This window comes from Capricornis sumatraensis, chromosome 22 (assembly GCF_032405125.1).
Source record: "Capricornis sumatraensis isolate serow.1 chromosome 22, serow.2, whole genome shotgun sequence".
NCBI lineage: Eukaryota > Metazoa > Chordata > Mammalia > Artiodactyla > Bovidae > Capricornis > Capricornis sumatraensis.
The window spans coordinates 20,620,125-20,632,559 of NC_091090.1; the positions used below are offsets into that span (position 1 = coordinate 20,620,125).

Sequence of the window (12,435 nt, forward strand, 5' to 3'; positions counted from 1 at the left end):
GTTCTAACAAGTCAGTTAAAGCAGACACGGGGTCTCTGAAATGCCCCAGCCTTCCCCCCTTACTCATGTGTTTTAACTCCCTGCCCCAGTCTGTTGCTGGAGTTTTTAAACCATTAAAAAAATAAGTAGTGGTAATAGCAGAGACATTACTTTGCCAACAAAGGTCCATATAGTCAAAGCTATAGTTTTTCCAATAGTCATGTATGGATGTGAAAGTTGGACTATAAAGAAAGCTGAGCACCGAAGAATTGATGCCTTTGAACTATGGTGTTGGAGAAGGCTCTTGAGAGTTCCTTAGACTACAAGAAGATCAAACCAGTCAATCCTAAGGAAATCAACCCTGAATATTCATTGGAAAAACTGACGCTGAAACTGAGGCTCCAATATTTTGGCCACCTGATTTGAGAGCCAGCCGATTCATTAGAAAAGACCCTGATGCTGGGAAAGATAGAAGGAAGGAGGAGAAGGGGACGACAGAGGATGAGATGGTTGGATGGCATCACTGACTCGATGAACATGAATTTGAGCAAGCTCTGGGAGCTGGTGAAGGACAGGGAAGCCTGGTGTGCTGCAGTCCATGGGGTCACAAAGAATTAGACACGACTGAGCAACTGAACAACATATAAAGAATAATTATTATTATAGAAATAATAGTGACTATAGAAACAGTCATCAGTTGTACTAGAATCAATAATAATATAAAGAATAAATAAGCCTGGGGACTTCCCTGGGGGTCCAGTGTTGAGGTCTCTGTACTTCCACAGCAGGAGGCATGAGTTCCATCCCTGGTTGGGGAACTAAGATCCCATAAGTCATGCAGCGGGGTCAAAAACAACAACAAACAATAGGGACTTTCCTGGTGGTCCAGTGGCTACGACGCAGGGGGCCCCAGGTTTGATTCCTGGTCAGGGAATTAGATCCCACACACTGCCACTAAGAGTTCACTTGCCTCAACTAAAGATCTTGTGTGTTCATAAAGATGGTAACAACGACCCTATATGCAAGACAGCAAAAGAGATACGGATTTGAAGAACAGACTTGTGAACTCTGTGGGAGAAGGTGAGGGTGGGATGATTTGAGAGAACAACATTGAAACATGTATATTACCATATGTGAAATAGATCACCAGTCCAAGTTCGATACATGAAACAGGGCACTTAAAGCCGGTATGCTGGGACAACCCAGACGGATGGGATGGGGAGGGAGGTGGGAGGGGGGTTCTGGACAGGGGGACGCATGTATACCCGTGGCTGATTCATGTCAATGCATGGCAAAAAAAAAAACACCACAATATTGTAATTAGTCTTCAATTAAATTAATTTTTTTAAAAAAGATCCCGTGTGCCACAACTAAGACTTGGTGCAGCCAAATATATATATATATATATATATATATATATATATATATATGTATATGTATATGTATATGTATATAAAGAATAAATAAGCCTAATAATTGTCATACGCTTTCAGCTAAAAAAAAAAAAACTCAGATATTCAGAGAAGAAAAAGATACAGAAACAACCATCATTTAAAACTGCTCCTGAATATCTTTCCATCAAGTCCACTCCTCTTTCATTTTTCTCAAATGGCACCTCTGCAGAGACATTCCTGGTAAATCCATCCACAAGAAACTGTTCCTTCCTCCAGATTCCCACAGCACTGTCACTCCAACCTTTCCTGCCAGCCAGGAAACCAGTGAGAGTCCGTAAGTGAATGCATACTGAATTCCTAAATATGCACATTGAACTATCACAAATTCAGTGCTGTCCACTGGAGCAGGTCCCCAACAGCCTCAGAAAACCACTTACATGGGTTTCGTATAATGTGAGCCCTTCCCCAAATTCAGCATAATGTTCCACCAAAGACGCGGCCATCTGTCTCAATGAAAACAGCTATGCTGGAGATCCTCAGATAATGTCCAAGCCATGCACAGTGTGTTTTATGAGCAGTTTAAGGAGACCTTAATAGTAATGTTGATGTGTTTTGCTTTTACACTGACTGAACCCAACACAGCACAAAACGTGGCTCTAGGGCTTCCCTGGTGCCTCAGGAGTAAAAGAATCCATCTGTCAAATGCAGGTTCCATCCCTGGGTCAGGCAGATCCTACATGCCGCCACGGAGGAGCTAAGCCCATGCGTCACAGCTCTTGAGTCTGAGCTCTAGATCCTGGGGATGTAACTACTGAGCCCTCACACCACAACTGCTGAAAAACTCGTGCCCTACAGCCCATGCTCCACGACAGGAGAAGCCACCACAGGGAGAAGCCCCTGCACCACCACGAAGGAGCAGCCCCCGCTCTCCACAACTGGAGAGAATCCTGCAAAACAGTGAAGACCCAGGACAACCACAAACGAAATCAACAATAAAAATAAGTAAAATGTGGTTCTACTGTCAATGAGGAATGGACAAGCCCTCTGAGGCTTACAGATATTGTTGGAGGGACATGCCAGGTGGCTGGGCCATGAGTCCTACATCTACGCAGTCCTGTCTTCAGGGCAGGGTACGTGGCCACCACCCTGGGCTGGGGCTGCTGCCCATCCTGGGGTGGAGTATCTGGAAGGTGAAGTTGCAGGCCCAGCACTAGGACCCAGCTTCACCACCAACTCCAGAGGTGTGCACAGCCACTGCCCTGGTGCCACACCCCTGCCAAGGAGAGAAAGGAAAATGCGGGGGGGAGGGGACGGAGCTGGAAGAAAAGCTTGTTTGCACCATGTTGCAGTTAGGGCGGCTGTGGTCGGGCTGATTCATCCAGGGCTCCCCAGAAAGGTCAGGGCCCCAGCCCCACCTAGCAGAGCTCACATTGCCACCACCCACCCCTGCTTCCTGGGTAGCTGCAACACCTGACCTGCCTGCTGGGGCAGGGGCGGGGTCCTCCTGGTTCCTTCCCTGCCATCTTGCTTGGCTTAGGGGACAAGCCTGCAGCTCCAGCCAGGAGCACCGAAGGATAGGGGAGGCTTTGGGACACACAGAGACAGCTCAGGGGCCTACCTGCCTGTTCTGCCCCGTCTTAATGCTGTGTTCAGGACGTCTTGACAGGGAACCTGGGGTCCACTCACACTCCTTGGTGGGAGTGCCCTCCAAAGTGCACATTCACACACACACACACACACACCACACACACACACACACACACACACACACACACACAGTGTGCATGAAAGGTCCAACTCCAGTATGGATGAGCTCCTTTGCTGCTCACTTGAAACTATCAAAACATGTTTGACTCTTTGCGACCCCATGGACAATACAGTCCATGGAATTCTCCAGGCCAGAATACTGGAGTGGGTAGCCGTTACCTTCTCCAGGGGATTCTCCTAACCCAGGGACCAAACCCAGGTCTCCCGTATTCCAGGCGGACTCTTTACCAGATGAGCCAGCAGGGAAGCCCTAATCGGCTAAATACCCAATATCAATTTTTTAAACTTTTTTTTTTAACTAAAAAATATAAAAAGAAGTCTGACTCCAGTCAGAGTTCTTTCAGCCACTGGCCTCTCAACACTGACTGGCTGTATGACCTTGGGCAAGTTATTTAACCTCTGTGCCTCAGTTTCTCTACCTGCAAAATAAGGGAAACCTCAGAGGATTCTTGTGAGGAATAAATGAGAAACAAGTTAATAAATATCCACATTTATTATCAATTTACATGAGCTTCCCAGGTGGCACAGAGGTAAAGAATCCACCTGCCAATGCAGGAGATACAAGAGATGTGGGTTCAATCCCTGGATTGGGAAGATCCCTTGGAGGAGGAAATGGCAACCCATTCCTGTATTCTTGCCTGGAGACTCCCATGGACAAAGGAGCCTGGGGGGCTACAGTCCATGAGGTTGCAGAGTTGGATATGAGCACATACACACACACACACACACACACACACACACACACACAGCAGATTAGAAATTTATGTACACATGGTACATATTACACATAGGCACCTCCCAGCACATGGAAGTATTGTGCAAACATGTGCTCTATTATCCCAACATCTTCGCTGCCACCTGTCTGCAAAGAAATGAGGGTTCAGAGAAAATCCACACAATAGATTCCTACAAGAAACACCCAACTCTAAGAGCTGCACGTGAGGTGAAGCAGGGGACACGCAAGACTTCTGAGGACCACCCAGGAGGCACCAAGCTCATGTCCAGTGGCTATAAAGAGAGTTTTGAGTTAGAGCCCAAGAGGTTGGGCCCTGAGCAGAAAAAACTCTTGTTTCCTTGGAGACCAAGAGACCCAACAGGAAGAACTCTGCCTGGTCCTAGAGGCAGAATTCTAAGAAAAGATGGTGGCCACCTCTAAGACCAGCAGGTACCAGCTGACGGGAAAGAAAAAGAGACTGGAAACCATTTGAAAGTTCTACACTCTGGCCTACGCTCAGCCACCCAGCACATCTGAGAGTGCATAACCCTAAGATCCCCGCTCACTGTGATGAAAATAGACTCTACCTCTGAACAGTAGAGGTAGACCTCTCCCGGTCTGTGGTTCTGTAGTAGATACTGCTTAGAGAAAAGGGAACAGGGCTGGAAGGAAAGCAAAAAGCAGTCCTGACCCCCGGGGCCGTGTGCAGGGAAGAAAAAACACTCTTCCCTCCATAATCCAAAGACAGCTTGTGATATCCACTTGCCAGAGAGGAGTAAATCCTCCCTGGGGTCTTATTCCAGGCTGTTTCCTCAGCACCCAGCAGAGTTAGCATAATAAACAGGAGCTCAGGAAGAAGAGTCTATGAAGAGCAGAGAGAGGCCTTCCGGGGGACATGCCGCCTGGCTGGGAGTGCCCTAGTACCCCATCCTCCCGTCCCCTGGCCCTTCCTCCCTCCTCCCACAGCCTCTAACACCCCCAGCTGGAGCCCAAGCTCTGCATCTGTCGGAGGCCCTGCTCCTGGCTTCCTTTCCCAGAACCCGGGGCCCCCCAGGGGAGGGGCTGGGAGGTGCAGCCTGGAGGGGAGAGGACAGAGAACAGGAGGCAGGCCGAGCTGGAGCAGACAGTGCGGGGGCCAGAACTGGGAGTTTCTGGGACAGTCCCAATTTCAAGTATTCTGTCCAACGGTCTGACCACAGGCCAGAACTGTGGGCCAATTTTTATACTAGAAAAGAGGATGAGATGAAGTCATCGGTGGGATGGTGAGCAAAGATACCAGGGCTGCCCTCTCGTTGCTGGACGGCCCCCACGCCCAGTCCCTGGAGCTCAGGCTGCGGGATGATCGTGAGGATGATATGATGGTGACAGAAGTATCGCGTGTAAGGGTGTATGACCTGCTCGGTAGTTGGCAGGGCTTTGGGCGTATTATCTCCTAAGCCTGGTGCAGAGCGTGGGCCCGGAAGCCTCGGCCCCTTAACTCTGTGTAACCACTTTGTGCCCCAGCTTCCTCGTCTACATAAAGGCATCACAAGGGACTTCCTTGGTGGTTAAGAATGCCCCTTCCAATGCAAGGGATACAGGGTCCATCCCTGATCCCAGAAAACTCCATGGGCCACAGGGCAACTTAGCTTGTATGCCACAAACACTGAAGCCTGGGCACCCAAAAGCCCACACTCGGCAACAAGAGAGGCCACCACAAGAGGCTCGCGCACTAGAGTCGCCCTCAACTCACCACCTGACCCCCTTACCCCCACCGCAACTAGACCCAGGAGCAGCAGCAAATACCCAGTGCAGCCAAAAAGAACAAAAAAGGCTTCATGATAGTACGTCCCTCACAAAGCCGCTAGGAGGACACAAAAAGATCCGATCTGGATATTATAAAGTGCTCAGGAGTGTCAGGACAATTAATCCCCACAACGACTCGGTGAGGAAGGGGCTACCGTTACGCCCACTCGACAGGTAAGGAAACAGTTTCACACAGCCAAGAAGGGGCCAAGCTGGGACTCAAACCAGGGTGGTTTCTGTCTTTGAGTCCAGGCTCTCTCAGCCACTCCACAAGAGAAAGCACGGGTTAGGTGGTCACGTGCACAAATCAGACAGGCAAAGGGCCACGACAGACTTCCAGCTCGGAAACTGTCCTGCTGCTTAACCCTCGGTGCCTTGCCTTGCTCCTTCCATACAACGGACCTCCCGCCTCACAGGGTGGTGGTGAGGCGTGGGGAGTGCTTGCAACGGGCGGGTTAAGGCCCCTCTCTCTGGGCGTGGCCTCCATGGCGCCCCCTGGCCCCAAGGTTTGTAACTGCACTCTCTGCCCTGGCACATGCTGAGCCCGGCCTGCCCTGAGGGGGCGGGGAACCCCAGTGGTTCTGGGCCTTTCTAAAGGTCTGAGAGGCTAGAACGCAGATCTGGGCCAACAAACGAGGCACCAGGCAACCGCTCTGGCCCTCCCTCCTTCCTGGGGACAACGCCTGGGCCCCGGCTGGCTCTCCTTAGGAGTGGCTGTCCTAGGGTGGTTCTAAGCACCGTGGGAGAACTGGGCAGGTTGCTGAGGACAAATAGTTTCTGAGCGGAGCGGTTTTGGAGGACCTTAAAAAAAGATGACATGATGCGGGTGTCATGCCCTTGAAGGCTATGAAAGGCCACGCTGACAAGGGCTGCTGGGCTTGCCCTCGGCCCCTAACGCGGCTCCTTCTATCTTCAGGACAAAGGAAGACCAGGGAGGGGAAAGAGCAGGAGGGGAGGGAGGGGACCCCGGGCCTGGGAAGGGAGCCTGCCCTAGCCGGGAAGGGAGCCTATCCCAGCGGCCCAGGCCCACACGTTCTGGCCCGAGCCACGAGGAGACCTGCGAGCACATTTCATGGGGACGGTGCTGGGTCAAAAGTGGCTCTCTGGGCCCTGGTGTGTTCACAGCTGGGGATGAGGTCGGGGAAAGGCCCCAGGAAACCAAGCCGGTAGCTGCAGGACCAGGTGGCGCTCTTCAGCCCATCCAGCAGCCTTGGAGCCGCGCGCTGGGCAACAGCGCCGCCTGGTGGACACATGGGGAGGTAAGTGAAGTGCAAGTCTTTCAGTCGTGTTGGACTCTGAGACCCCATAGACTGTAGCCTGCCAGGCTCCTCTGTCCATGGGATTCTCCAGGCAAGAATACTGGAGTGGGGAGCCGTTCCCTCCTCCAGGGCATCGTCCCAACCCAGGGATCGAACCTAGGTCTCCCGCATTGCAGGCGGATTCTTCACCATCTGAGCCATCAGGGAAGGAAGCCCGAGAATACTGGAGTGGGTAGCCTATCCCTTCTCCAGGGGACTTCCCGACCCAGGAATTGAGCCGGGGTCTCCTGCATTGCAGGCGGATTCTTTACCAGCTGAGCTACCAGGAAAGCCCTGGGGAGGTAAGACAGTCAGTAATCCCATGGGAGGCTTAGAGGCTTAGAAGGAGTTTGAGGGCTTCACCTGGCAGAAGCCTCACCTGAGCATGTGCTCTATACACCCCTAGATGAGGAACTCACTTCTGCAGAAAGAAGATTAGGCAATTATTTGTTAGAAAGTGTTTATGCTTTGTGGAAATCTGCCTCTACCAGTCCCCTACCTGGGGGCTTTTAAAGGCAGCCTTTCAAATGTCTGAACACAGCTACAATAACCTTCCTAAATCTTCTCCCCATTTGCCTCAAACTTCCAGAGTTGTTTAGCACCCACTTACTCTTCCTTTCCTTTCCCTCAGTTATATGGTTGTCTTTTTTCTTTTTGGCTGCACAGAGTCCTGTGAGATCTTAGTTGTTCCTTGGACCAGGGATTGAATCTGGGCCCTTGGCAGTGAGAGCGCAGAGTCCTAACCACTGGACCACCAGGGAATTCCATCCTTTTTAATATTAACTTCCAGAGAATCCCTCTTCCAACTCTATATGCAGGCCACCTCCCTCCCCGCACTAGCAGAATCATTTTAAAACATTTTTGGATTGGGACTTCCTTGGTGGTCCAGCAGTTAAGACACCCAAGTTTCACAGCAGGGGGAACAGGTTCAATTCCTTGTCAGGGAACTAAGATCTCTGCATGCCATGCAGCTCAGCAAACAACAACAACAAAAAAACCTTGGGATCTCAACCTCCTACTGTGCAGGGTCTGTGTTCAGGAAGTTGATGCTCTGATCTGAGGATTAAATAGACATCTAGAGCACAGGCTCTGAAATCAGACCAGGGTTCAAATCTGGGTTCTGTCCCTTACTAGCTCAGGTAAGCTTCTAAGCCTTTCTGAAATTCAGTTTCTTCATCTGTAAATTGGGACTAGAAGCATTTACTTGTTGGCATTATGGTGAATGTGAAATCAGATAAGGCAGGTAGAACAGCTCCTGGCAACATCATTCAGCTCCTAAGTGGCCACTATAACCACATTTTCTAGTGTTTGGGGCTGTAGTGAGTGCTGCCGGCAAGAGTAAGGTGAAAGGGCAGAGATGAAAAGAAGACTTTGTGGAGTTAGCTAGCCAAACAACACAAATCCCAGCACAAAATCCAAAAAATGAGTACCATGTTGCAACCCCGTTTCCAGGGGGGTCTCTGACCACCCCCACAGTCCTCCCACCCACCTACACACACAGAGAGAGTACAGGAGCAGGCCTTGAAAGCTCTTTGAAACTCAGAGGGTTTAAAATTTAAATGTCTTTGAGGGCAAGAGAAACACACCAAAACAAACACACCTCCGCGCAGCAGAGAAAGGGAAACTTGGCAGGGGCCCCAGAACTTTCCTCACCCCCAGCCCTCCCTAAACTTCCTCTTGTGGTTTCTCAAGAGTACAACCTGTTCTCAAGCAAAAGAACAGCGCCTGGGGCAGTGGGCTGGGGCATGCCAAGGCTTCCATCACACCCCACCCTACAGGAGGAGGAGGGGGTGTGTGTGCCGAGGAGCAGCCTGGAGGTCCACACAGTTCTGGTCTTCACATCCTGCTTACCTGTGATGGAGGTGTGACCACCATCTACCCTCAACTCCCAGCATCAACACCCATCCCCACCTCCACCCCCCTCCACCTGCCCCCTAGACACTAGAGCTAGTCTGACTGCAGGCAGAGAGGGACCTCCGGGCCTCCCCAGATCTGTTTAGAGGCCTCATCTGAGAAATCTAGTTCCAGAGAGATAATGGAAAATCAGCGGGAATCCATGGAGCCTCTGCCCTGTGGCCTGGCTGGCATCATGGCTGAGTCCCAGTCCGCCTAGAGGGATGCATCTCAGATGTGCAGATGCAGTTTGGGGACGCAGCTCTGGGATGCAGCGGCTGTGAGGAAGAAAGGTGCATGTCTTAAGACTGCTTAAGGACACTCCCTGACCATCTTCCTGACTCAGCTACCAAGTTGGGGTCCAGAACATGAAGGTTTCTGCTCTTCTTCAAGATTCCCAACAAAAGAAGTGTCTTGGTTTCCCATCTCCCTAGATTCTGGGCTGGCATCACCTCCATGCATCTTTCCTGCATCAAACCTTGGTTTATTCCTCTTTGTGAGTGAGGCTTACTCAGGAGAATACACACACACACACACACACACACACACGCACACACACACACACACACACACACACACACAGGGTCATTAGGAAGGGATACAAGCTCTGTGTAGTCCCCACAACTCTGATCCAGGCCTGCTGGGGCTCCCTGTAAACAGCACCTGCACCCACACTCAGCTAACAAATTGCTCTCCTCTGCATCATTTGAGATACAGGACCACAGACTCCCTTTGGGAAATTCCTAAGCCCCTGGCTTAAGGGCACATTCTATGTGGTCAGTCAAGGAGGTGCGCTAGCCCAATGGTTAAGAACAGGGCCTCCCAAGTCAAGTAACCTGGGTTTAAATCCCAACCCTGTCCTCTGGAAAATTATCTCCCCCAGGCCCGAATTTCCTCATCTGTAAGATGGGATATCCCACGGACAGAGGCGCCTGGCGGGCTACAGTCCATGGGGTCGCAAAAAAGTTGGATATGACTTAGCGAGTGAACAACAAAGACGGAGATAACACTAGTGTTCACCTCACAGGACTGTTGGGAAGAGTACAGGAGACATTACACCTGAAACATTTGGAAGAGTGCCTGACAGTGCTATATAAGCCTTAGCTGGTGTTCTGAACCCTTGAGAGAAATGGGAAAGAGAAGGCACTTGGGACCATGGAGGTCATGGTCTCAAAGACTGGGCAGAGACTGGGATATTGGTGGAATCCTCAGAGACGCTTTTGATCCCGAATTCCTGGGGAGTAGAAGCTCTGACTTGTTTGCCATTATGTCCCCACTATTTAGCCTGTGCAGATAGTGTGGTCTCGGCAGACAACTGAATGAAATTCATAAATTGTTGTGTCAGCCACCTCTCAAGTGAGCCTGGGAATTGAAAATGCAGAAGCAGTGGCAGGAAAACAATGGCAGACCCGCTTCTTTTCACTCACCTCTAGTGCCAAGGAGAACTGAGCTGGGGGCTTAGATTTGTTACAGGAAACAGCCTTAGCATCCAGGGGTGGGGGGTGGGTACCCCAGCATTGTGTGGACTCTCCCTGCTACACCTACTTGGGAATTTCTGGGGTCCTGGGAACCAGCCCAGAAACATGCCTTTCCCAGAATCCATCCTGTTCATTCCTATCTCTTCTTCGTGTCTAGACAGCAGGGTCAAAGAGAGCAGCAGCTGTTTCTGTGTCCCCATTGTTTCCCAGTGCCCAACCCAACAGTCAGGGTTCAGTCCAGCTCTGTAGAATGAGTAAGTTGCCCACAAAGACCCCACCACTTTTCTGCCTACTGACTTTCCATCATTGAGAACCCAACTTAAATGTCCTCTTCTCTCTGAAGCCTTCCCAGCCACCCCAACTTGGCACCTTGTCTCTGTTGTTCTATGACTCAGGCGAGATCACTGTGGATGAATAACACCATTGTACCCTCAGCATCCCAGCCAAATCCCAGACACACAGTAGGTGCTCAATCAATGTTTGCAGATGAATACATTAAGGCTCCCTCAGTAACAGCAACCAATGTCTTCAGTTATTCCTCTTGTTGACACATTAAAAGACACAGAAGAGGCTAGAGCCATCACTTGTGGGTAGATGCCATCTACCCATCAGACACTAGAGAGACCACCATTGCGAGACCCCTCTTTGCCTTCCTGTCTTCCAGCCTGCTCCCCCGGCCCCGGCTGGCAGAAGGACCCCAAGGCTCCCTGCCCACCCTCTGCCCTCCCTCCGCCTCCCAGTTCATCTCTGAGGTATGCAGAACGACAACAGAAAGCCCAGTGAGGTCACTGGGCTTCCAGTTCAGCTTGGAGGGGGACTGTGCGGACACAGAGAAAGCAGAGAGCTTTGGGGGGGCTTCTCTGCCCTTCAGCCACGTGCAACTCAGAGAGAAAGTGAGTTGAGCTTTGAGAGACAACGGGAGGTGATGAGACGCAGTGACCTCTCTAACCACCGCCCCCCATCCCCGATCCCCCGCCAGTCTCAGCTTGGAGGTTCCAGGAAAGCAGGGTGTCGCTGACACCCATCTATCTTGGTTTCTCCAGCCCTCAAGCCTACCTTCTCGGCAGGTGAGCCCCCCGGAGCATCGACCATGGCCGCACACACTCTCTCTCGCCGCCTCTGGCTTCTGTCTCTGGGGAGGTGTGTGTGTGGGGGGGGGGGGTCGCCACCTCCAGCCTCGGGGAGGGGGGTGCACCCCTCCCCCAGGCGCCCAAACAGAACCAGCCTCCGCTGCCGCAGACGCGGCGTGTTTACAAAGTCGGCGCCTCGCCGCCAATCCCGAGTTTAAAGCTGGGCAGGAAGTGGGGAAGAGGGGGCGGGGGAGACAAAGGGGCTGGGTGCTCCGCTCAGCGAAGGTTTGGGCCCCGACTCCTCCCGGCGGTTCGCCGGGCGCCGCGATCCTGGCCCTCAGACGCCGCCCCACGCGTGCCACGCGCCCCAGGTGAGGGGGTGATGGGGGTGCCCCCCAGGCACAAGTGCTCCCGGCGGGCAGGCGCTGCGCAGGATTCCAGTCATCGGCCTCTGAGCATTTTCCACTCATCCGTTCGCCACGCAGGAAATAAACATTAGGCGCTGTTTCTTGACCTCTTACTGTTAAGTCTGCACATGATAGACCCTTCGTCTGTATTAGCTCACCCCCAACCCCTATCCATCTCATCCCAGCCTAGTTTTACAAGAGAGGAAACTGAGGCACAGTGAAGTCAGGCAATGTATACGAAGAGCCAGAGCTGGCGAGTTCTGAGGTTCAAATCCAGCCTCTGCGTCCTGCCAAACACCCGCAAACGGGGCGGTGCAGGGAAGACCCCCCGCCCCCTCATCCGGAGGGGGCTGACCCGCGAGCGAACCACAGAAAACCACAGGCACCGCGTGGACGCAACGGCCTGGGAGGGAGACCGGCGAGCGACAGCCTCCAGCCAGCGGCGCCTTCAGACTCGCCCGCAAACGCCTGCAGATTCACACAGGGCGAGAGGGCAGCGTGATGCACCGGAACACCAGAACTGGATGGCTGTGAAGCTCTAGTTCCAAGTGGGGCTGCGGGGACCCCAGCACAAAACAGGGTTTCCCTTCAGATTTCCCGCTCATAAGAATCACCTGGAGACTTAAGAATACAGGTTCTCAGGCCCCTC

At 52.1% G+C, this 12,435-nt stretch overlaps 1 protein-coding gene across 1 annotated transcript in view; it reads right to left on the minus strand.

The window, feature by feature from the left end:
- CCND3 (cyclin D3) overlaps positions 1-11,563 on the minus strand; it is a 94,554-nt gene extending 82,991 nt beyond the window's left edge. The window contains exon 1 of the mRNA XM_068961087.1: positions 11,366-11,563. Coding sequence (XP_068817188.1) covers positions 11,366-11,401 — 36 coding nt within the window. The 5' untranslated portion in view covers positions 11,402-11,563. The remainder of the gene's footprint in view (positions 1-11,365) is intronic.
- Between the last annotated feature and the right edge of the window lie 872 nt (positions 11,564-12,435).